Source organism: Triturus cristatus, chromosome 6 (genome assembly GCF_964204655.1).
Source record: "Triturus cristatus chromosome 6, aTriCri1.1, whole genome shotgun sequence".
In the NCBI taxonomy this organism is placed as follows: Eukaryota; Metazoa; Chordata; class Amphibia; order Caudata; family Salamandridae; genus Triturus; species Triturus cristatus.
Window position 1 is genome coordinate 188,825,550 of NC_140589.1, and position 26,791 is coordinate 188,852,340.

General features: G+C 44.4%; 1 protein-coding gene across 1 annotated transcript in view; it reads left to right on the forward strand.

Moving 5' to 3' along the window:
- The window catches only part of LOC146816610 (cysteine-rich venom protein-like), a 738,882-nt gene that overhangs the window by 640,836 nt on the left and 71,255 nt on the right, over positions 1 to 26,791 (forward strand). Inside the window, exons 6-7 of the mRNA XM_085609142.1 lie at positions 1,586 to 1,731; positions 14,769 to 14,854. Coding sequence (XP_085465268.1) covers positions 1,586 to 1,731; positions 14,769 to 14,854 — 232 coding nt within the window. The remainder of the gene's footprint in view (positions 1 to 1,585; positions 1,732 to 14,768; positions 14,855 to 26,791) is intronic.

The following is a 26,791-nucleotide window of genomic DNA, read 5'->3' on the forward strand; positions in this document are numbered from 1 at the left end:
GACTATCACACTACATTGACATTATGTGTAAGGCCTTCATGTGTGTGATACAAATGTGCTTTGCATTATATCCATATGTCGACACAGCTATCTGTGGAATACAAACAATAGACAGCCTGATCACAATCATGGGCCAAGGCAAGGATTTCCTTTTCTATATATCCTTTTGTTTCTGAATACAATCACAGGAGACACTTCTGCTGACTTTGAGGGGTCCCTGCATGCCGAAGCTTTAGCCTAAGCTCCTGACTGACATCTCTGTGAGGTGTGTTCAGTTTGTGACCAAGATGGTGTCCTACATTCTTACTCACCAGGTAAAGGGGTTAGATCATCAGGAAGGGGGCTTCTTGGCAGACCAAACATTCACACCCTAGACACGTAGGCCAGAGTTTTCATCATAGGAGTACATTAGATTTGTTTTATACTGTATATGTATGCATATATACACTGATTCAACAAGATGGTGGAACTCTTTGTTTTAATTACTGTTTTGAGACTCATTATAGCAAACACATGCCACTGGAATCAATCTATCCCAACTGAAGAGGGGTGAAAACCCAAACCGGTTCTAGGATGCTTGTTTCCAGTCCAGGGAGGACCTGGCTTGGCAGTTCGGGCTGGACTGTTCCCATGAGGCACAGGGTCAAGACTGATTTGCATATGGCTGGGTTCAAACTGGAATGGCATGGTGAGCAACAATAGATTTAGGCCCAGATCTCTGTACTGGGGTGAATGTATGCCAATGTTCTGCATTCTGGCCATAAACTGTTGTTTTCGCTTGAGACTCATTATAACCTTTGTCTTCTTCAGTCTTTTAATCATTGAAGAGCATATCTTCAATACAGGGATCACTACGGTTCAACAAATATTGAAAAATGTCCCTTAGTGTATTCTATGTATATTTCTCTGAGCAAAAGAAAGCATGAGTGACTAAGAGAAAAGTCCTAGGTCTGTCACCACGATTCCTGAGGGAACAGGGATGTCATTTTCAGTACTTATCAGAACGGTTCGCCCCCCGCTTAAGTTTATGGGGGCTAACAGTGGCACTGTGAGCTAGCTGGTCAAAGAAATAACATATCCAACGGCAGTGCATGGATTCAGTCTGGCACCATCCTAAGATTATATCATCCACATATGTACAGTTCCAACTGATTAGTGGAACCTACATGACACTCAGGATTGGCCAGCATTTCAGGGTATACAGCTACTATAGGGCAGATGATCTAGCTCAGAAGATACTAGGCATGATTCACAATGATTTTTATATGAGTGCTTGTGACTTATTTTCTGCAATACCCCTGGCTTAGCTATGTAATGCCTGAGAAAGCCAGCGTTTCTCCTCATTTAGTACCGGCTTCCTTTTGAAATTGTGAAGTAAACTGTAAGTACTACAAGAATAAGTTGCAGCAACAAAGTTTATAATTAGCCCCATGATGGGATCATATCACAAGCTGGCAGCAGACCTTAAACATGGGATACAAAATCAGCAGATGGCAGGATACTCCCTAAAACAGTAGGGTTTCTTTATACATTTTCACATAATCTTTTTATATCATCCTCATTCTTTGTGCTTTCCCTAATTTAGAAACTCAGTGTGGTGCACTAATGTACAGGGCAAATTATGCCGCCTCTTGGGAACATGTAATTAAGGCCTGGTATAGCCAAGAAGAGAATTTCAGTTATGGAATTGGTCTACGACTTCCTTATGGCTGGATTGCTCACTTCACCCAGGTATGAACTAAATGCAAATTTTAATTTATCATTGCATGCGTTCTTCATATAGTAACAGTTCAAAGTAAAGAAAATTGTCTCAAAGTCAAATGTTAATACATGCTCTGCAACATTTAGATCTTGCTTTATAAATGTTGATTAATAAGAAAGTCAACAGTTTTTGTCAACTTTTTGTGGAGGAACTCATAACATTTTATGCTTAGAAGATTGAAAATGGTAATGATTCTTTTTTTTTCAAAGTCCGGTGTAATGAGTTAATGTATTTGATGACAAACAATTAAATAATTTTTCAGGTGACAAGGCTGGATAAATGATCCTGGATCATGTTTCAATTCCAAACACAATTAGATGATGGAGGGAATGCTGAAACTTTTCAGATACTCACGTTTCAATTCGGACAGAGAGACTGAAAGAGAAAGAGAAGGAGGCTGGAAGCAAAATAGCCGAAGAGATTTGTTGCAGTCCCAATCCACTCACAGTGAAAGTAGGGAGGTATTTTAGGAGACATCAATATGAAATGAAACTGTCACTCTACAAATATACACTACATCCAAGGAGCCAAATGCTAAAGTAATGAATGAAACATAAAACAGTCTGTAGAGGTTTGTTACTTCTTTTACACATTTATGTTTATATGTTTCTGGCTGTTTGTTGTTTAAAAAATATGAAGAAAGCATACATTAAACATTGAGTTAGCTAACAAAAAGACACTACATATTCTTCCAAACGAATTTTAACAAATGTGTTGGATGTACAAATTGCCATAGTATAAACAATATATCTGCCATTTGTAGTATAGCCTATAGTTGGATTGCATAGCTGTAAAACCCTAGTACATTAACGGGTTTACAAGTCGTGATTAGTAATTTGGGTGCAGACTTTAAATGAGCTTTAAAGGGGCCATCCCAGCTCTCTTTCCCCTTTCAACTATACAAATCGCCAACAATAGGCATTCTACAAAGTTCCTTTGTTTGAAGACGTCTGCCACTATTGTGTGGATTTTTGTGAAATCATTCATCAGGGGACTTCTGTAAGAAATTGGGTTATTGGTTGAGGAGGGTGGAAGCCCCACAAAAGCAAAGACCACAATCCTTGTCAGGCTGAACCACAAAAGTAAGTAAATTAACTGTGCTTAGCCATCTTATAACTTGGCACAAAAAAAAGTCAGGCTTGTCATATAGGCAGTGTGTAAAGTTATTTATGTAGCACACAAGCAGTGATAAAGTTTAAACACTACACTGCAAAAAAAATCAGAAACCAATTTAGTAAAATCAATGACATTTCAATAAAATAATATCAGAATGACAGAAATCCAATCAGTAGAATCAGAGAGATGAACATGTTTAAGTTTTAAGTGAAAATAGCAGCTGGAAGCAGAAAGCCACAACAGTGGGTATTGCATCATGCCTACCTCCACGATTTCTCGCTATCTGGAAGGGGTACACAAGCCCCAACTACAGAGCCATTTACAGTTAGATGACTCAAGACACTGTCAGAAGGCACAGGTTAGGAAAAGAAAATGCCAAACTTCCCAAAGTGCCATGTTTAGAATTGTAACTTAAAATAAAACTTTACCATTAAAGAGGATTGTAAATTACAATTCATCTGAGTGTGAACATGAGAGTTCTATCTGCTCCCAATCCAAAGCTATCAATCATTAAATGTAATAAAGTAACCCAGTGTTAGTCAATGTGAGAACAAATACTTACAACAGTGAAAAATGACCTTAGCAGTTTTGTACTGCCAGGACATGTAAAATTTAAATGCATATATCCTACTTTTTAAATACAATGCACCCATTTTGCCAGGTCATAATGACAGTTTAAAACTGCACTACAGACTGCAGTGGTAGGCTTAATACATGTTTTAAAAGGTTACCTTGATGGGTGGCACAATAAGTGCCACTGGCTCACTAGTAGCATTTAATTTACAGGCCCTGGGTATATGTAGTACAATTTACCAAGGACCTAGAAGTAAATGAAATGTGCCATTTAGGTGTAGTGCAATTTTACCATTTTGAAGGAGTGAGCACAAGCACTTTAGCACTGGTTAGCAGTGATAAAGTGCAAAGAGTCAAAATGCTAACAAAAATACATTCAGCCACAAAGGCAATAAATCCAGGGCTGACCCTGCAAAAAAGGGCCAGGTCCAACATCCCCTTTAAATGAAACTGGATTTCTTATGAATCTGATGTCAACTATTAATTGCAGGCAAGTTAAGTACCCATTGCCAGAATGGTTTTCGCATCCAACATTTAATGCATACAGTATCTATCGCCTATTCATAATTTTACAACCAAGTGAGGATCCTTTCTAAAGTTATGCTATTAAATTGGTCTGCTCAGTGGCCCGGCAACACTCCAAAGAACACTTTAAATATGTGCAGTTTCATTCAAAATGTCCTAATTGTTCATTTATTAGATTATTACAATCTCCTATTTAAGTGTCAGGAAACTGAGGGTTTCATGAACTATTTGCATCCTCTAAAACAAATGCAATCCATGCAATTGTTTCTTTTTTACATTTTATATAGCAGGACTCAACCCAAAAATATCAGGAATCAGAGTGCTTTACATGAGCACCAGTTTCGTTACAGATGTGCACAATAATTTTTGGAAGACACAGGGAGATTAAGTGCTTTACCCAGAATCACAGGACGTTGAGCGTCGTTCCCAAGACTCAAAACCAGTTTCCTAGCTTCGAGGTCACCACTCTAGCCGTAAGACCACAAATAAAACAACAAATAAAACAAATGCAAGGGACATGTTTACTACTACCTTAAAGGTTAGCAAAAGATCCCGTATTATAAAAAGAAGAGGTATTGACACTTTTTTAATATCCAGTGTGTAAGTGCACTTTGTGATGAAGCTTACAATAGAAACACTGCTGGAGGGCCAGCATAGGACTGGGTCCTTACTAACCCAGGATCAGGCGGTCTGACTCTAGGCCAAATCCAAGTCACTGGCCGGTATCCAGTCATTAGTGTTGGATTAAATCCTCAACAGGTTGGAGAAACTGAAAATGGATGCAGTGAAGTGTGCCTAAATTAAGACTCCATAATGCTTTTTGATCAATCAAACCCCTATTCTTACTGAAATCCCTTCAAGGTAAAAACAGATTGTCCTCTTTTGTCAGCCTATTTTATCTGTACAATATGGTGGATACCAATGGCTCAATCTGGCTTCTACAAACATGGCAGTATTTCTACCAGTTGTTTTGTTCTTGGCTCTTTGGATCTAAGGGTAATCAAATTCAAAAGCAATCAATGTTATTGCTATTTCCTGTATTATTTGACAGCATTCAATTATGTGGGCACTTGTTTGAAAGAACGGTCAAGAAAACACTACAGGGATCCGCAACACCTTCTGCATTATTAAAATGTATTTAGTTAGGAGAGTGCATGGATTTGCACTGGAAGGTTTCTTAGCAGTGCGGTACCCCATTTCATCAACAGAAAGTAGACAAGCATGTAGCAGAGCACGGGCATGCAGCACACAACACAGCACAAGCCGGGCAGAGGTACAGATGAGCGGAACAGTTGTTGACGCAGTGGCCGCAAAAGAAAACAGCAGCGGTTAGAGGTCCAGAGAAGCAGAAGATAGGTTGTCACCACAACCACAAAAGAAAACAACAGCAGTTGCGGGACTGGTAACAGGACTAGTGATGAGGTAGCACAGTGCGGGCAGTGCGGGCCCATTAGATGGCATATACTTGCCTGGGGAGGCGGTCCCTGCAACACTCCAAACCAGCACCTCAAACCCTATGCTAAAGCTTATCCTGCCCCCCCTGACCACCCTTCTGTCTGGCTGTTTGCGTACCAGTTGTTTGCTGTCAGCTAATAAGGTTAGCAAAAATGGGTAGTGATGAGGTTGGGCGATGTCTGTGGGACACCTCAACTAATCAGCGCAAAAGCAAACATCAGTTATGTTTGGACCAAAAGACAGCAATAGGAAAAGCAACAGAAGTCACCATTTCCCTGATATTGCCCTCCTTTGACCTGGATGAATGTGGCCTAAACCATTTTACAAAGTTTAGGTTCCTGAAGGATCCGTCTGCAGCAATTTTTCGACAACTAGTGAAATTAGAGGTCTACAACCTCCGCTAAACCCAAGCATAATAAAGAATGAGAAAACATCAAACTTAGTAGGGTCTTTATCCCACGGGAAAGAATTGTTGACTGAAAAAGAGAAAAGAAGAAAAAAGTTTCAATGGTCGCCCTGGGCCACGATAAAATTACCAGCGGGGTAGCTATCAAAGTGCTATCTATAAGCTATTAACACCGAAGCCCAGCAGAAAATCTTAAATGCCCCCAATCCTGCCTGCTTAGAGCAGTGCTCATCCCCACCTTGAGAAGGAGTTGCCCTGCTTGGGCCAACAAATCACAAAGAGGAGCTAGTGGAGCAAAATATTATAACAGTCCCAGGGCCACCAGTAACATGGAATTTACAGAAGCACTACCCTCAGTTGCGGTAGCCCACAACAGAGCCATATCAGAAAAGGAAGTATCAAATGAGCTAGACTCCTTTGCCCTTACTGTACAAAACTTAGAGTTAGAGATAATCCCTGAAACACCACATAAGGTCACAGAAAAGAAAGAACAGATTATGAAGTCAGAAGTTCACAAAGGGCCATGCAAGCCCTTGGAGGTCCAAGAAGCAGCAATAGATTGCCAAGATGACACACCCATTACAGCAGACTCTTCAAATAATATGTGGAAAATACTTTTAAAAACCTCTCAAAGGACTGTTGGTGCCTTTAACTATCAATCAAGAAACTTGACCTACAGGTGGATCTGCTTAATATTTAAACTAGTTAATCTTAACAGTCTCATTGCACGGGCCCAGGAGGAGTCAGTGGCTAATCTATCAAACTGTCTATCTCTGCAAGATCCTGTACTAAAACAGAGAAGCTGTGCATGTTCACCAGTGACTGATAAATTAAGCTAACTACCAGAAATGTTGGATACAGTTCTAACAGAGATAAAGTATAAGCTAAAAGAGGCTGCAACCAAACGTAGTGCTGAATTAGCCATTCGATTAGAGGAACAGAGTCAATCTGACATCTCCATCAGACCAGGAATAATGATCCCATGTTCTTTCCGAAGGCCACTGACAGACCCAGCGAATATCGGTTCACATATCTCATCTATTACCGATATCTTAGAAGTGCAGGAACAAAAAGATCATAATGAGACCCTAATAACAAAAACAGCAACATAGTCTAAAACCAGCAGAAAAAGGTGTGTGTTAAGCAAGAGCAAACCAAGTCATTACAGAAATGCAGAGGAAAAGACAACAAAAGGCTTACAACAAAAAGGTCATGGGCTCTGGGAAAGACAGCAATGTGGCAAATGTATCCATGATTTTTGCAAGGCATCATTTGCAATCTGAGCAAATAGATAAGAAGTGAGCACCAAGCAATGCAACAGCAATTAACCCCTTTGCCACGGCGAGAATTCCGCCGTGGCGCAGGGGGTAGGAGGCGGGCGTGGCACTTCGGTGCTCATGGCGGCACTACGCTGTCATTAGTCAGGGTGGCGTGTGCTTATGACGGCGTGGTGCCATCATGACTCTGCCCACTCATTAATTCGCCCACACAGGCGGGGAATTAGTGCTGCGTTGGTGGAGCGGCAGAGGCATGATGGCTCCACGCCATCATGAGCACACGGCGACCGTGACTCATGACGGAGAGAAAGGAGAGAAGAAGAGGAATGTGTAGAAGTTAGGACAAAGATGAGTGCGAAGATAAGAAAGTAGTGAAAGAAACAGTAAATATTCTACTTTGATCACAGATAAGATTCCACTATGCTAACGGATATAATTTAGAATTATCTTTCCAAGAAGTGAGTATAACCTTTAAGGCAAGTACAATAAAAAGTTCAAATAACATAGGTTCAGAGGTTTGGTTTTGAAAATAATCTGACATAGTACCAAGAAAAACATTTTGAATTGAAAGAGGAATGCTACATTTAAATATTACTGAATATTCAGACCAAATATATTTCTAGAAACTAAAAACATTAGAACAATAATATAATAGGTGTGATAGTGTACCATTGGAGGAAAGACATGGCCAACAAAGGTGAAGCAGATGAGTTAAATGCGTGAATAAAAGGAGGAGTAAGCACAGCTCTGTTATACACAAAAAATAAAGGTTGAGTAATATTTGCAGCTTTGGAGGTAGTAAAAAAGTTATGCCACAGTTTATCCCACTGTTCATAGATTGAAATACAGGAAGGTATTGCTCCCATGTCAATTTGATAGAGGATTTAAGTCTACCAGAAATAGGAGTAGATAAAATCTTATATATTAAGGGTGGGCGTAGTTCGCGAAGTAGCACTTCGCGAAGCTACGCAAAGTGCAGTTCGCACTACGCGAGCTTCGCGTAGCACTTCGCGAACTGCGTAGTAACATGTTCGCACTGTGCAAGATGTTGTTTTCAATGATTGCACAGTGCGGACAAGCAACCGGCACTGTGCAATCATTGAAAATGGCATCTTGCACAGTGCGAGCTGTAGTTTTCTGCTGCTCGAGGAGATTTTTACTCGAGCGGCAGCTTTCTCAACGCAAACTGGTAGTTTCTCATCGCGAGCGGTCGCGAGCATACGCGACCCCTCGCAATGAGAAACCTGACCTCCTCGCGTTGGGAATCTCGCCGGGAGGTTTATTTTCCTTGTTCGCGATCGCCAACTTGATGTTGCTGATCGCGAACAAGGAAAAAGTCTCGCCGGGATGTCATTTTGCTTGCTCGCGGTCGCCAACTTGACGTTGAGGACCGCGAGCAAGCAAAAAATGACCGCAGCACTACGCAAGACTACGCTACGCGTGTTCGCACTGTGCTACGTGCAATTCGCGTAGTGCGAAGTAGCGCAAACTTCGCAAACTTCGCGAGCGTAGCGTAGTGCTTTGCCCAGGCCTATTATATATGAGAGATGCTTTAGGATTAGAATCACAAACAATATTGTATAGAGGTGTCCAAGGAATAAAAGGAGTGAATCAGGGGGAAAGTTATTAGTTAGTAAGCAAGAGATGGGTAAGTCATGGCTTTCTTGTAGTACAATAAAAGGAGCAACGTAATTTTGGGAGATTAACTGATGAACGTATAGAATACCCTTTTCTTTCCAGTGCTTAAAATAGAATGATTTGTGACTAAACTTAATACATTTATTATACCAAATAAAGTGAAGCAAGAAAAGATTCAAATAAATCAGATCTATGTGTGAACAGGGAATGCAGTTAATGTCGGGAGTATTTTAAAATAGGGTTTTTTTTAGAAATAAGAGTAGAATTATTCATAAAAATAATGTCCAGAAAAGAGAATTCATGTAGCAAAGAATGTTCAAAATTAATCCAGTTCATTATAGAGGAGTTCAGGAAGTTTCTCATAAGGGTATAAAATTGTCGAATTAGAAAAGAAGTATGATATAACTTAAAATCAGGAAAACGGACACCACCTTTATGTTTAGGTCTAATTAATTTCGTTAATGCAATACAAGCATTTTTATTATTCCAGAGGAATTTGGTGATTTGGGAAAAATAATAATTAGGAATTTTGAATGGAAGCATAGAAAGCAAAAAAACAACCTGCGCGACAATCATCATTTTAATAGTGTCTAATGTACCCCACCAGGATAAAAGGAGAGGGACCAGGTATAAAGTAGGTTTGGGATTTTTAGTTTTAAGGCATTAAAGTTATAAGTGAGAGTATGGGAGATAGAGGACGAGAACCAGACACATTAGTATTTAATCTTGGAGGGACACCAGATAAAGTTGGTAATAGAGAGTATATTTTATAGCATAAATAGTTTCATGGTATAACTTTGGTTTTAGAGAAGTTTAATCTATAGCCAGATATTTTATGAGTATAAATCAATCTCTTGCAAAAAGGAAAGACAGGAGGACAGTGGATTAGATATATAGATCAAAATATCATCAGCATATACAATGAGTCTCATTTCAAGGGAATTCTAATGAAATACTGATATAGAAGTATTACAATGAATAATTTCAAGAAAAGGTTATAAACAAAGAAAGAAAAAATAAAGTCGAAAGGGGATATTCCCTGTCTAGTGCCTCTATGTAAATTGAAATAAGGGGAAGAACATCGATTGACAAAAAGAGAAGTACGTGGTTCTGAGTACAGTAGCTTAGTAACAGAGATGAATTTAGGGCCAAAACCAAACCATTAAAGAGTTTTAAACATAAATGTATACAATCAAATGCTTTTTCAGCATCAAGTGATAATGCAGCAAGAGGAGAGGGATATTTTTTACCCAATGTAGGAATATTACAGAACATCCTTGCATTGTCTGAGGCAAGTCTGCCTTTAACAAAACCAGACTGCTCAGGTTTAATAAGAGAAGGAATAACACCTTCTAGTCTAGAGGCAAGGATTTTAGCATACATTTTACAGTCATAGTTAACTAGTGAAATTGGACAATAATTTTTACAAAGGGTATGATCTTCATCTGGTTTAGGAATAATAACGATAAGAGCATCTAGAAAAGAGCCTTCAGGTTTAGATTTCAATAAAAAGGAAACAAAGAGTTCAAGCAATTTAGGAGCAAAAAGAGATGATAAAGAAGAAAATAGTTCAATTAAGAAACGATCAGGACCAGGGGCATTGGATTTCTTTAAAGATTTAATAGCATCCAAAATCTCTTGCAGAGTTATGTCCTTTGCAGGAATATCCATAGTGTCCAGCATAGATAAAGAATTAGGAAGGCCATTGAAAAACTTTGGGTATTATGTTCAAAAGGATACGTATCTTCCATATATAATCATTAATAATAATATTGAAAAGCATTAACAATATCAGAGACAGAATACAATAATGTTTTTGTATGGTCATTTTGGATAGGTCCAATATTTTTCTTTTCCGATTTAACTTTTTTGATAATTGGCCGACATTGTGTCAGCTTTATTTTGACCCCCAGGATATTTAGATTTTATTATGAGGAGGATGTTACATGCATCAACAGCAGCTATTTTATTTAGGGAGGATTCCCCTTTGATTAGATCTTGTAAATGAGAGGGTGATTTTGAAGTGAAGTAAGTATGTTCAAGTGTCTTAATACGTTGTAAAGAAGATTGGTATTGAAAGTTCAATCGCTTTTTTTCTGGGCAGTATCAGCAATATTGAAGGCTCCATTAGAAGCGTTAAAAGTGTCCCAGTTATTATAAACGGAGGTGTCCGCAGGTTGAATAAATTGAAAAAATGTGTTAATAAAAGAGGTAGCTTCCAAAATAAAAGTTGGATCAGATAATAGGGAATTGTTAAATCTCCAACAAGCATGTTTAGTAGTATTAAGGGATAAATCAAAAGTAGATAAAACAGAGGCATGATCAGAAATAAAAATAGAACCAATTCCAGAAGAATGGATAGAAAGAAGTAAAGATTTAGAGGTTAAAACATGATAAATTCTAGACATAGTATGATGAACATTCGAGAAAAATATAAATTCATATGCATCAGGATTACAAGTTTTCCATACATTGAAGAGTGGACAAGAGGCAAAAGCAGATTTATCTGGTTTGAATTTACATTTAGATTTCTTATCAGAAAATGGGTCTAACCAATCATTGAAGTAACCTGCCACAATAATGTTAGGATTAGTAATGGAAGATAATTTTAATTTAACATCATGCCAGAAATCCGGGTCAGATTTAATAGGGCCATAAATAATTAAAATAGTTATTTGTTTTTTTCAAAGATTATAGCTTTAAGCAATACCCATCATCCATTCATATCATAATCGGTTGATAAAACGTGCGATTAACAGCAGGAGAAAAGACAACTTGAACCCACCCATTGGCATTTAAGTTTAAGTTATTCAGCATCATTACAATGAGCAAAAGAGTAATATGGCAATTAATTTTCGATAAATGCAAAAGTACCCTTTGACGCTACACAGGATGACCCAAACCACAAAACTTCCACAAGACAACATTAAACATGTTGTTGGGGAGGAACAAGAATACAGGAACAATGAAGACACACTGCAAAAACAATGAGAGAAACAGAAAGACACCATATGTCAACAATAAATAACATGAAGATGCTGTGAAAAAGACACAATTAAACACTCATACAATTATACAGAACACAGGAAGAGAAAGAATCAAAAAGGGAGACATCATGTAATAAAAAATAAGGAAAAAGAAAACTAAGAATTAGAAAAAGAAAGAAGTAGAGAAACAGATCAAGGACTTAAAGCCAGATCTGAAGTAAAACGGAAGGAGAATGAGTACATGGCTTGTCAACACCAAATGCAAGAAAGATAACAAAGAGATAAATGGATGAAGATAAGGAAAAGAGTAGAGCCAAATAGATTTAAATTAAGAAATCAGCAAAAAGCAGCCATGCAGAAAATGAACAGTTTAGGAACAGTGTGTATGTGTATCCATAGGTTGCTTAGTACATTTTTGAAGAAACAATTTTACTTTAGCCTGATCATCAAAAGAACGAGAGACACCCTCATAAGTAATTTTACAATGACAAGGATGTAAAATGACATAGCGAATGTTCAGATGTCTCAGTTGAGGACGAAGTCCCAGAAATTATTTACACCTCGCATTTGTTGCATTGGAGATAAGTTGAGAAATGAAGATGTTGTGACCAGACCATACTAGACAACACTTTTCCCTTGCGGCTTTCAAAGTCTTGCATTAAATCATTGAATTCCAAGAAGAGCATTATGATACTTCGAGGTCTGGTGGAATGAGGTTGAAGGCAGCACAGATGGTGTGCTCTTTGAATATTTAGAGGAGAAGAAGACTGAAGGTCTAGAAGATCAGGTAGAATTTTTTTAAAGAAGTTTAGAAAGTCAGGCCCTTGAATATTTTTAGGCTTCAGGTTGACCATAAAGGTGAAGATTACTGTTTCCATTTCATTTTTCAAGGTCTTAAGTGTATAATTTAAGTTTTTGTATTTCTTGTTCCATCACCAGAATTTTGGTAGCTATGTCTTGATGGTGACCTACATATTGTTCCATCTTAAGCATTTTGCCCTCCAAACAATCCAACGATCCTCAATGTGTTGTAATTTTTCTTTGGTGGCATTCATGAAAGGTTTAAAGGCAATTACTACATCTAAAATAGTGTCTAGAACAAGTTTGTGAGACAACTGCATTAGAGATGATGGGTCATTTTTTACTCTCTTGGGTTTAGCGCCAGAAGAGGATGGTTTAGCAGGAACATGCGAGTCACTAGCCATTTTGATCAAATGTACAGGGCATTAAGAACATTTTTGAAAGGGTTGAATCCTGCCCATACAATATATTGGTAGTAGGTAAAATACCAGGCTACAGTTAAGATATCATTCACATTTGACTGAGAGATATCCTCACAGCAATAGGTAGGAGAGAGGGGGTCTCCGCTAATTCCCACCGGCCTGGGAACGTGCAGAGAAGCAAGGGAACACAAGACCTGATAAAAACCGCTTAACAATCCAAGACTCCAGATCCAAATAGCAACTGTAGTGTTGAAGATGTAGTCTTGAACTTGAAGTGAAGGTCATGAACAAAGCTAATGTGTGAATTGATAAATCATAAAATTAAGTAGAGCATGACTATCCATAAAACTGCATGTCACATCTGAAGTAAAACGCCAATGGAAGTATGTAACTACTGAATTATATAATGTCCATTAGAAATATCCATTGTGGGACAAATGAGGTAAATGTAACCCTTTCATGTGAATAATCTGCCAGTAAGAGTATTAAGCATGTAGAAATATCAATCTGTCAAGGTATCCAGTGGGAATGCCTCAATTGAAGAAAATGCTCACCCAGACCACTGAAGCAAATGTGCTGCACATTGAGCTATTAGAAGCGACGACACGCTTAGAAAATGGTGGCTGCTCATGACAGGAAAACACTGCCACGGCAACCGGGCAGAAAGCGACAGTATCTGAGTGTTCCCACCGGCTGCAGGGAGAATAGGGAATAGGAGACACTGTCAACAAATATCGGGCACCGCCATGAAGGGGTGAACTGAAAGATTTATCTCCGTGAAGCTTAGCGGAGCTTAGAGGCTCGCCACCATTTTGCCTTGACGCAAAAGCCATGTCCCTTGGAGGTATATTCTTGAAAAACAAAAAAGGGTGCAGAATTTCCACAACAGACGTATCACCTACTGGGCAAACTCTTTTACATCAAGACGCAAATCAGCCTTTACTTTGGAGGGTTCTGTAAAAAGATGAGGAATCCTAAGGGGTGGAGAAGAGACCATAGACTCTACCTACATGGTGAATCAGAGCCTTTATTACTAACATTAGAGCATGTGGTTATTTGCAAAGGGAAACACAACACGTCACTCAGCGTTGGGGCGTATTGCCGCTGAAGAGCTTATTATGATTGCAGGGTTAACACTCACAGAGGAAAGGAAACGCACAAAGCTAAGTGATAAACACAGACGCTGGAAGAAAATATATAACTGAAGAAAGCTATTGAACATGAAGAGACTGCGTGACACAGCGTTTTCGTTGTAGTATGGATTTGCTTTATTTGGGATTAAACTAATACTAATGAGATAAAATGTGTGCGCAGATGGTGCTAACTTGTGCAAAAATGACAAAATAATAAAGTCATGCTATTACAAAAATGTGCCACAATATTCCGCTTATTTGGATTTTTCTGGCCACAAAATGTATTTAGTCAACCCTGCCCCATAATGTGCTCCTCCTCTGCGACATATTTCCAGTGCCTCTGGGTAGAGCACTAAGAACTTGCTGAATACGCATGGTAGTCCTGTGAAAGTAAGCACCTTTGTTTTTCTGTTTCTAGTTACTAAATATATAATGCCAGCTCTATGCCAAACATTGCAAATATTTTGGATTAGTTTAACATTTATTATGTTTTTAAATGCAATGTTTCTGCATTTTGCAATATGTAAGACCTGTGTGCAAATTATGTATCGCACCATACTGTGCAGGCACTTATGTAAGTTATTATAAAGCTGTCAAAAGCACGTCATTAAGGACGTGACTTGACTTTTTCAAATATATAACTTCATAAACACCCACGTTTTCATTGTTCTAGCTTGTTTGGGCCAAGTCTCATAAGGTCGGCTGCCAAGTCGTATTATGCAACAAGGAATTCATTTATTCTTGCAATTTCTGCCCTGGGTGAGTATTTTGTGCACATGCGGATGACTCCTAAGCAATTGAAAAAATCCAAACAGAGCATATACAAATATTCATCTTTGTGCACTAGAAACACATTTGCCCATGTAAAGGAATGGTGCTCTCTGCTAATATAGTATGAACTACAATGTGTTGTTCTATGGGGATACAATTACTTAGCATAATCAACAATTAAGCCAACAATGCCAGTGAAACATAGTTATCAATACTTTTTTCCACAATAAATGTAAATGTAAGCCTACAATTTATATATTCAAATTCATAACTTTTTAAATATTTGTAAATCATGATTCCATTTGTAAAGACTGTCTTAGATACAGAACACATAAAAACATCCCTTAGGGTCCGATTAGGATGGTGGGCGGACTCACTTCAGTGGTCCCACACGAGGCATTACAATGCGACTGCCACGACGGTTTGCATTGCGCTGGGTGCACCTGGCTGCAACACCTGCTGCAATGCAAAATAGGGACACTGCGCATATCCCTGTACTATGTGGCATGCACCATGCAGTACATGCCACATGGTGCAAGGATATGTAGGGGGCACCATATGTGCCCCCCAGTGCCCATATCGGAGGGCCAAGGGGAAAGAGGAGCCCGCTTCGGGCCCCCAAAGTCCCTTTCCGCCTGCCTCTTCATGGCGGGTTCACTCCCATGAAAGGGCCGTTGAAAAGGAACATTGTAATGCTTATGGTAGTGCCTGGTAGGCATTGCCACCATTGTAGGCCTTATTCTGCCTCCGATGGACCTAAAGGCTCCTTGAGCCCGTTGGATCTGTGGCGGTTGGTCTTTATGACTGCCACACAGCTGCCCGTCATCCAAATGTGGCAGGCGGGAAACTTGTTTGCTATCGAGGTGGGACCGCCACCGATGGGCTGTCGGCAGCGGTCCCACCATCATCGTAATCAGGCCCACAGCGAGCCAAGTGACATAAAGTTCAACACTGTGTTGTACAGAACACTAAAACAATTGAACAAAATGAGGTGAAAATATGAATGAATGCCCATCCTTTTACATCAAATGGTTCTACCCAATTGGGCCTTATGGTTACTTGATGAATAGTCATTCTCCAACACTGATGATTTTGCACTGATTTACTCCATAGAATGATCATGTTGAAAAGAGATGACCTTTTCAGAATTTTGATTGACGGCTCAGTGTGGATTTTATCCCCAAATGGAAGAGGTCACTAGATTGATTTTACCATTTGGTGAGTTTCCTAGGCGCCCCATATTGATTTTCCCAAAATATGTTTTCACACCATACGTACGTGAGACTTTTTACATATGCGTTCTGAAAAACCGATTTCAGTACTGAAGAACACCTGCCGAGATGTGTAATCATTAGCACATACACCTGGGGTCGAAACATCGGCAATACCTTAATAGTACATGCCATTAGTCACGTTATCCTGAAATTGACACTAATTGAGTTTAAGGGTGAATGTACAGACACTTGATACAAAAGGTCTGACATTCATTCATATTTTCACCTCATTTTGTTCAATTGTAACAATTGAGGTGCCAATTCCGATCTGTGAAAAATATTCCCCATACGAATCGTATCCGGATTTTTTTCCGTACGAATCGTACAAGTCCCGTACAAACGGGCAAGTACGATTCGTATGTGAAGAAGTCCATACAAATCGCATTGGGAAAATTCCCCGACATGTCCTCGGGTCGGGAAAAGACTCCGACACATCCACGGACAGTTTTACGTACGAATCGGAAAACTGAAGTCCGAGCGCGCAAGTACGATCCGTCCCGTCCGTCCAAATGTACAACCGTATGGAAAAAACACCGTACGCAGCGAACTTCTATAGCAACCATGGAGACATCCAAACATGTGCCCGCATACGTGCCGAACACCCCCCGTATGTACGGAGTGTACCCCCACCCCCCCTATGTACGGAGCGTACCCCCACCCCCCCTCTGTACGCGCCGTACCCCCAGCCCCCCGTATGTACGTGCCGTACCCCCAGCCCCCCCGTATGCACGCGCTGCACAACCAGCCCCCCATATGGACGGTGCGTACCCCCACCCCTGTATGGACGGTGCAGACCTCCACCCCCGTATGGACGGTGCGTACCCCCACCCCCTATGGACGGTGCGGACCCCCACCCCCGCATGGACGGTCCGTACCCCCACCCCCGTATGGACGGTGCGTACCCCCACCCCCGTATGGACGGTGCGGACCCCCACCCCTGTATGGACGGTGCGGAACCCCAGCGCATAGGGTTCCCCACCATCCATACGGGGGTGGGGGTCCGCACCATCCATACAGGGGAGGGGGTACGCACCGTCCATACGGGGGTGGGGGTACGGCGCATACATAAGGGGGCGGGGGGTACTGTGTGTACATACGGGGGCTGGGGGTATTGCGCGTACATACCGGGGCTGCCGGTATGTGCTGGGGGTATGGTGCGTACATACGGGGGCTGGGGGTACTCCGTATACATACGGAGGCTGGGGGTATGTGCTGGGGGCATGGTGCGTACATAACGGGGGCTGGGGGTACAGCGCATAAATACTGGGGGGCTGGGGGTATGTGCTGGGGGACTGTGCTTACATACGGGGGCTGGGGGTCCGCACCGTCCATACGGAGGTGGGGGTATGCACCGTCCATATGTGGGTGGGGGTACACACTGTACCCCCAGCACCCCGAATGTACGCGCCGTACCCCCAGCCCCCCTATCTACGTGCCAAACCCCCAGCCCCCCGTATGTACGCCCAGTGCCCCCAGGCCCCAACACTATGCCTGTGCCTGTACGCACCGTACCCCAGGCCCCTACACCAGCACCCTCACCCAGCATCGCGCATGTACGAGTCGTACCAAGCCATAGCAAATGTGAGGACTGTACAACAACATGGCTGATGTACGCACCGTTCAGACGCGAAAAACACTCGTACTGAACCAGGACACTGCAAAACACCCCAAGGAGAGTCAAGTCGAATCGCACAACACCACAAAACACGTCCAACAAGCCCAAATACATCCAAAACACTGGCCTGCAACAGCCAAACAGGTAAACAGAGGCCCAAACCACAACCACTTCTTATAACACACCCACCCAAAGTTCAAACACAGCCACACCCACAAATGGACCAATAAAAAGGGCCCACACACACAAACCATGAGCCTTTGCAACAGACCCACTGCTGCCAGACCCCACAGACAACCCACTGCACCATACTTCAACCTTGACAACACCTTACACTTGCACACCTTGACACAACCACCTTCACAAACACCCCCTCATCACATTCACACACACACCTTCACAACCACACCCACACACCCACAACCATCCACACCCACACCCCACACCATGCCCACAGACAAGAATCCAAAGTTCACAAGGGAGGAGCTGGACATCCTTGTCAACGAAATCATCAGAGTCGAGCCACAGCTCTTTGGAACATTGGTCAGACAGACCAGCGTAGCAGCAAAATCAGACATGTGGCAGAGGATCGTAGAGAGTGTGAATGCTGTTGCACCCATCAGAAGGACCAGGCATGCATGCCAAGCCAGGTGGTACGATCTGCGAAGGACGGTCCGCTGAAAAATGACTGACAAATATAACCAGGGGAACATCACTGGAGGTGGCCCGCCCCGCAGACCGGTACACTACCATCCCTGGGAGAAGAAGGTGATGCGCACGCTGCCGCCGGTGGGAGTACACGGAGTAGAAGGAGTCGCCCAGCCTGGTGAGTACACAAACAACTCACCTCACATGGGGGGAACCACATCCACAACCCAACTCCCAATAATGCACGCAACTACCCCAAAGCCATCACCGGACACAACCACACTCCAAAAACACACACATGCCACTAGCGGCCCCATGCCCCATGCACCAAGCAAGGCCATGCCAAGTCACAGGCCACACAAAACACCAACACAAGACAGGATGTCCGCGATGCCAGGAGGGTGGGCCTCACAAAACACATTGTGCAACTCAGAAGCAGACACCAATGCCCTCAGCCCATATGGCCTAGGGCAGAGATATACAAACAGTGTGTCCCGACACTGTACTGTGTCGCCTGCAAATGGTGGCAGCGTCGCAGGATGACATGGGTATGAAGGCCCAATTTGCACATAACAGCAGCTAATGAAGAGGCATCACTGTGAAAGAGTGTCAGCACACACCGCCGCAGCAGCGCAGACTCAGAGACACCCTGCCCAATGGGGGCCGGGAAATTCTAAACAAAGCCACATGAACAAGACAATGGCCTTTGAAAGACCTGCAAAGTGTGTGTGCCCAGGAAGCTGGGGTGAGGTGACAGAGGGTGACAGACAGACGGAGGGAGAGGGAGAGAGAGGGAGGGAGACAGAGGGCGACAGAGGGCGACAGAGGGAGACAGACAGAGGGAGGAGGGTGACAGAGGGAGGGAGAGAGGGAGACAGAGGGAGACAAAACCACCCTTGGGTGGTGTGGGCATGTCCGCTCGTCAGCTGGTGGATTGTGTGCATGTTGACAAGGTTTTGCAGTGCGTGAACCACCCATTTTTCGCTTGGAAATCACTGGGCCATGTGTCAAACTGTGCACGAGTAGATCCTTGCTGCAGGCACAAACCTAACCTTACACCCAGTATACCCACTCACTGTGTTTGTTAGAACCCAGTCAAAAATGCATAAGTTACCTACCTGCATTCCACAATAGATATGAAAAAGCACCATTTGCCCACCAACAGTGCAACACGTAAGCCGGTTCTGCATCGCTCGCTACGCATGCACGCTACACTGCTTACTGCGTTCCAAAATGATGCAACAACAAAGAGTGTGTCACACATAGGAAAAGTGTTGAAAGTTGTGGCCAAGGGACATACCCATGCACCATGATCAATGCACAGGGACTTGCCAAGTACAGACAAGGTAGATGACACTTGGCCCTGCTGTAGACAGCACAAGGCAATCCTGTGACCACTGTACACTCAAACACCAACTCCACATGCCACCTACCTACCACAGGAACTCACATTCACTGTCATGCCACCATGCACCATGAGGGGATAAACACATCACCTGGTAGACCCAATGAAAAATCACACCACACCCAACAGCATGCCCGGTCACACCCTCGCCTTACACAAGCACACACCCCCGGGGCAGCCAACGCAAATTGCCACTCCCACAATGGACATGTGACACAACAAGACCAATCCATAGCCAAATAAGCATCCCAACACTCATTAGACAGGCCAAATACCCAGGAGTACATATCAATCTGTCCTCCACAACATACCCATCCACAAGTGCACTGTGAGAGGAATGCTAGACATATCCAACTACCCAGAGGAACTGTGCCAACTTGAATATGTGTGAAACATGGATGTCGCATGAAACACCATTAACATTGTCTCTCTCTCACACACAGGGCAACGTCGTCGATCTCCCCCAACACTGGGGGGGAAGAATCACAGGACCAGGCTCGGCAGGAAGATGATCCCACCGGCAGAAACGACTCTCACCACTCCGTGGATGACCCCGACCAACCTGGCCCCTCTGGTGCACAAGCACCTGCAGCACCTGCGTCAGGTACAACTGTGCCAACCACCACCCCCATTCCTGCCACATCCCAGGATACACACAGGAGCCCTGCTCGCACACAACAATGCAGCCAGTCTGACCAGGAGGTGCAAGGTACTCCGGGCACCCAGGAGGAGGCAGGTGACCCCGCAAATGCCATCCCTCAGGGGTCCCGGAGACCCGATGTGCCCACAACGGCAGGCCAGGCTCAAGTGAGCAGGGGTGGTGGGAGTGGAGGACGGCGGAGGCACGAACCTGACCAGACAGCTGAGGAACCGGTTATGTCACACATCCGCAACATCCTGGACACATACCGGCATGACACCAGGGGCATCAGCCAGGTAGTGGAGACCCTCAACGAGATTAAGAACCTGCAGGCCGAGCAATATGCCAGTCAACAGCAACACCAAGAACGGATGGAGGCAAGACTGGTTGAGCTTGTGGCGGTGCAAACGGCCATGAGCCGTTCACTCCGTCGGATTGCCAAAAACATGGGCAACCCTCCCTGTGCCACCAGGCGAAGATCACCACCAGCCACAGGGAGGGATCAGGAGGAGGAGGATTCGTCCGACGGAGCATCGCAGACATCGTCACGGCCTGCTTCTGAGGGTCCCCGGAGGAAGGTGGGTCGTCCACGCAAAAGACCGTGAGAGTCAGCGGACCATCACCATCTCCCAGGTCACCTGGCCTGGCACCTGGCCCTCTGGCGCAACAGCAGCACCTCATACATTGACATTCCCTGTCACATGGACTTGCTGGTCACTGTCTGACCAATGTTGACAAAGACTGTGGCATGGACTCTGCTGACGTCCAATGGCAAGGATCCCAACTCCCCCTGTGAACTTTGGATTCTAGACACCCGGCAATCACCTCTTTTCATCCCCCCAAACACGTACGCCACCACTAATAAAAATCATCTAAATCACGAGATGATGCCGTCATTTTGCATTATTCCATAACATGTGTGTGTTGGAAAGTCAAACCATGCCTGAGTTTTGAAGTAACTCCAACCATCCATACCCTGGGGTCTGAGTCTGGCACAGGACAAACATGGGTCACAATGTATCATCCAATACAGACATGGAGCACCATACCCACCCGTGATGGGCCCAACCAGCTGAGGGGGTGCCTGCACAACTGTGCGGACAGACCTATTTCGAAGAGCAACAGTCATGCGTAGAGGAGTGGAGCGTCCTGGGGTGGGAGTCCCAGGTATGTGTAGCCAGGTGGGAGAACTATATCCTGCATGCTGGAGTCAGGTGGATGTGGAGAATGGTGGCCAGGCCAAGGTTGGATGCATGGAGATGGCACAATAGGGTCTTGGATGACAGTGCCACAAGGTTGTGTTGGGGTCGTGGTCGTGGCCTGCACCCTGAGTGTGGGCGTGGATTGTGAAGGTCATCCTGCAGCTGGCAGTGATCCATTGCAGCTATCTCTGTTGGACGGTGATGTGGCTGGGTCGGCGGATATTGAAGCACAGCTGTGCAGATGCACCCTGGATGTGGACAAGTATCATGGGAGTTGTAACGTACTTGTCCGTAGAGTGCAGGGTAGGATTAGACACGGATGTTGTAGTTGACCTGGAGGATGGTCTGTCTTGCCTTGATGTGGATCGAACTGTGGATCTTGTGCGTAATGCAGAGTGTGCTGAAGCCTGAGGTACAGATGCTGGTGATCAGCATAGCACATGTGAGCAAGCAATCCATGATGCACACCAGCTCATGTGCGTGGACACCGTGTGCCTGTGCAGGGCCCTTGCGGGTGGGACACAAGCAGTTGACCCAGCTGTAAGGGGACAATCCGCAGATGAACACCTCAGTCGTGTACAAGTACAGCATCAGGTGGCCGATGTTCAGCCATCTGCCAATGGATACCATGCATTATTCAATATGAGAACTGGCAAGGAATGTGTCTTTGGGGAGGGTGAGGAGCACCTGGCTGTCAATGGGACACCAGATGATGATGAGATGCATTGCGCATGTCATGGTGTAGAGGGGGATCCTGGACACATTGTAGACTGACACGCTGAGACATGATACCTGTGCCATGTGTCCCACAATGACACCATACTACATGCAGAGGCCTGGAGTACCACTCCCATGGCCTTGTTGGGGTACAGAGCCAGTGGGGAGTAGGAGGGACATGACCTTGTTGGTGTGACAGGGACTGGAAGGCATGCCTGCGCTGTGTAGGCAGTTGGAGTTGCACACTCATTATGCAGAGGTGTTGTGTGGGTGATGAGTGCATGCCTGAGTGCAACAGATGTATTGGATGGACATTGCTTGGTGGGTGAGCTCAACATCATGGTGTAGCGTGATGTGGCACATGCAAGGACATGAGGCACGTGCAATGTGCACGTTCCATGTGCAGACGGTCCAGACTTTGCCACCGCAACTGTGTCACACACAAGCAGATTACACCAAAATGAATGGGTGGAGGGAGGAAGGGAGGTACGTCTTAGAGGCGTGTGTGTGATGCAAAATATAGAAACACTGTGTGCCCATGCTGCAGGGCCTGCAGCAGCAGGCGCCATGTCCTGAAAACCATGCCACAAGTTGCACACAAAGACAAGGATGCCAGAAAGGACTACTGCCAAAGGTGTATGATAAGGAAGGAGTGTCTGGTTCAACATGGCACACACACAGACAATGGATGCACATGCAGCAAAGTGGCCGTTGTGGGGACTGAGATGCAACAATACCTACAAAGTGGACATCATGCACAATACATATTACATAATACATATTATAATCCCTGACAAACAGCTTGCATCTTGCTACTCTACACATAGACTCATATGCACAATCTGTGATAACTATGTCAGACATGCCGCATGCACAGTGGCAGGAGACCTGCATTGACAGAGATGAGGCACCTTGGAGGCTGATGGACACCTTTATTAGTAATGTTCGCCGGAAGGCAAATGCATCAATATTAACAGATGCACAGGTCATGTGGATGAACATGTGGGACCTACACTGGCACCCCCCTTTGCACCACAGATGCTGGAAATCCATGGAACTGGCACACAACTGATGGGTTTGAGGCAAACACCCCCTGCTGCTCACGGAAAGGCTGCTATTCACCATTGAGCCTCTAATGGGGATGTCCCACACTATGTCAACCCGGTGCATCCCGTATGTTTCCGAGGGCAGTGTTACACACATTGATGCCTTCATCACAATCCACAATCCCATTACAGATGACTGTCACCAAGTGTGACTTTCAATTCATGTGAATCCAGCTCCATGTCATGTGCCCCATGGTGATTCTACATGTATGCAAAGTAACCAAACATGAACAGGAGCAGTGCACACACATTCCAAACAAATACCACACCCAAAAAGCCGTGCTGCATCCCTTACCCTAAGGAGAATTTTCAACATGTCTGTGCATGTTACGCTGATTCAGCACACGTAGCTGTCTTCATGAGGAATAGCAGGAGCACAACAATGCCACCAGCAGACAGCATGCGCAAATACCTGGGGATGAAAGATACACAAGAAGTCAGCCAAAAGAAGCACATCCGCATGCATGGGCGTGTACTCGACACGTATAAGGTTGTCAACATGCTAGGTGAAAATAGTGTCTCAGGAAAGACATTCTTTTATTACACCATCACTCGAGTGACACATCCAAACACACCTCTGACTCACTTGCCATACATCCAGATGGACCCACACATTGCAACACATGCCACACAAGGCTCAATGCGTGCACACTCAGACACTGCAACTCACCACTAAGCAAAGAAGTTGTGTATGAGCTGACTCCGGATGTCCTCTTCCTCCTCCTCCTCCACATCACTTGTCTCGTCACCAAGCCCCTCATCCTCCACGGGTGGATGTTCCTGCTCATCCGGATCCAGGATGAGAGGCACAGCTTTCTCCACTGCCATGTTGTGCAGCATGCAGCACACAAGGAAGATTTTTCAGACCTTCACCGGTGCATATGGGAGGGACCCGCCGGTCTTGTGGAGGCACCAGAATTGGCTCTTCAGGAGGCCAAAAGTCCTCTCTATCACTCGCCTGGTCTGCCCATGGGCGTTGTTGTAGCGGTGATCGGCAGCCGTTCTGGGGTTGCGGAGAGGCGTGATCAGCCATGGCATGTTGGGATAGCCAGAGTCCCCTACATGGAAACATCATGGACGGAAGTGGGTCAGGAGAAGCAGTAAGACAGAAAGATGACGCTAAATACAGGAGTAACAGAGTATACCCACCAACAAGACATGCTCAGTCGTTGCGCAGCTGCAGCATCATTTCAGGCACCCTGCTACGCCTCATGATGTAGGCATCGTGTGCTGATCCTGGAAAACGAGCACAGACATGGGAAATCACCATGTTAGCAAGACACACCACAAGGGCATTAATGGAGTGGTAATGTTTACGGTTGCGAAAGGCTACCTCCTGTGCCTGTGGTGGTACCAAAGCCACATGTGTCCCATCAATAGACTCAATGACATGGGGCATCCCTCCCAGGGCATAGAACTCACCCTTGACACCTGTCAACTGCTCACGAGTTGGGAAATGAATGAACTCATCCAGGTGTACCAACATGGCCTCTAAAAAATCATGCAGGACACGGCTGAACATGGTCTGGGACATACTGCCAAATTGAGCTATGGTATATTGAAACGTACACGTGGCAAAGAAATATAGGGCTGCCATCACCTTCATCTTGGGTGTCAGTGCAGTAGGATACCTGTGTAGCGGTTGGAGGTGTGGTGCCAACCTTGCGGTCAAGTTCTCAATCAACCGTCGGTTGAAGCGGTAGCGGCGTATCCAGTCACGTTCCCTCAGGGCAGCCAAGTCTGGCATTGGTCGGGGGAGAGGCAGAGCTCTGCAGTAATTTGGAAGGGACAACGAAGAGTGAGTACAGTACAACAACAATGTCAATGTACTGAGCACATGTTCAACAGCCAATACACATATGCTAAATACAAAGTCAGGTCTGTGCAACATATCCTGCACACGTATGCCAGGCAGGTGACACTCCTACTAAGAGACAGCTACAAACGTGGATTCTCAAGCTCAACATGAAATGGAATGAAACTAGCTGTGGACCAGTGTAAGTGAACAGGTAGACGCATTACAGGAGTGACAGACATCCACATATGTGCAGAAGAAGGATGTTTATCATACAGACAGGTTGCGGAACACTAGAGGCACAGGTCACATGTCCTTGAAAAAAGGACAGACCACACACCTTGCCATGAAGGGGTACATGTCAAGACTGATCACACATACATTGAGACTACGCAGATATGGCCTTGTCTCGCAAATCCATGTTCGATGCATACATCCACACATTACGTCTGATTCCACATGTTTCCTGATGTGCATAATAGTGTGCCATGCCCATCTACACACAGGCACATGTGGGATGCAGCAACTGCAGATGCATTTGACGGAACACCAACAGCAAGCTTATGTGAACACATGACACACACATGACATAGTCACATCGTGCAACACCGGTAGTCACATGTCAGGTGTAATAATCCGTGTATCTGGCATCAGGGGACAGTTGTGGGTGTTGGTGACTGTGCCATGCCAGTGACGCATTGCTCAACAAGTCTGTACTACATGCACACATGTCAAAGGTGTTAAGGGGATGTGTGGCACATAGTGCACCATCACACATGACGTGTATACAGCTCATCACACATCTATTGGGTTCAAACATGAGGAGATATGTGCCACATCACAGCCACACCTAGGCCCGAGACATGTAGGACTGCACTGACAATGACTTGATGTCCAGCCTTGGCTAACTATGACAGCTCAATTCCTTTCTGTGTGCTGCCTGTCACCAGTGTAAGGTGTGAAACGCACTGTACACATGCTCTGAGGGCGTGTGTAGGGTCCGTATCACTATGGGAGTGCTGCCGTAGGCATACGCCATAGTGATACGGACCGTACACGCGTGTGTAGGGTCCCTATCACTATGGGAGTGCTGCCGTAGGCGTACGTCGTAGTGATATGGACCGTACACGCATGTGTAGGGTCCGTATCACTATGGGAGTGCTGCCGTAGGCATACACTGTAGTGATACGGACCATACACGCGTGTGTAGGTGTCGTATCACTATGGCGTACGCCTATGGCAGCACTCCCATAGTGATAGGGACCCTACACACGCGTGTACGGTCCGTATCACTATGGCGTACGCCTACGGCAGCACTCCCATAGTGATAGGGACCCTACAGACGCGTGTACGGACCGTATCACTGGAGTAGTGGTGCCCTAGGGCCATGGAACACACCGTACCTGTGTGTGAATAGTGAAATTACATAGGGGACACATGAGGGACAAGTATAAGGGCCTAAATGCATGCTGGTTGTCATGGAGACCGAGTTTCCATTTCAAATGTTTTCATCAGTTGGCCAG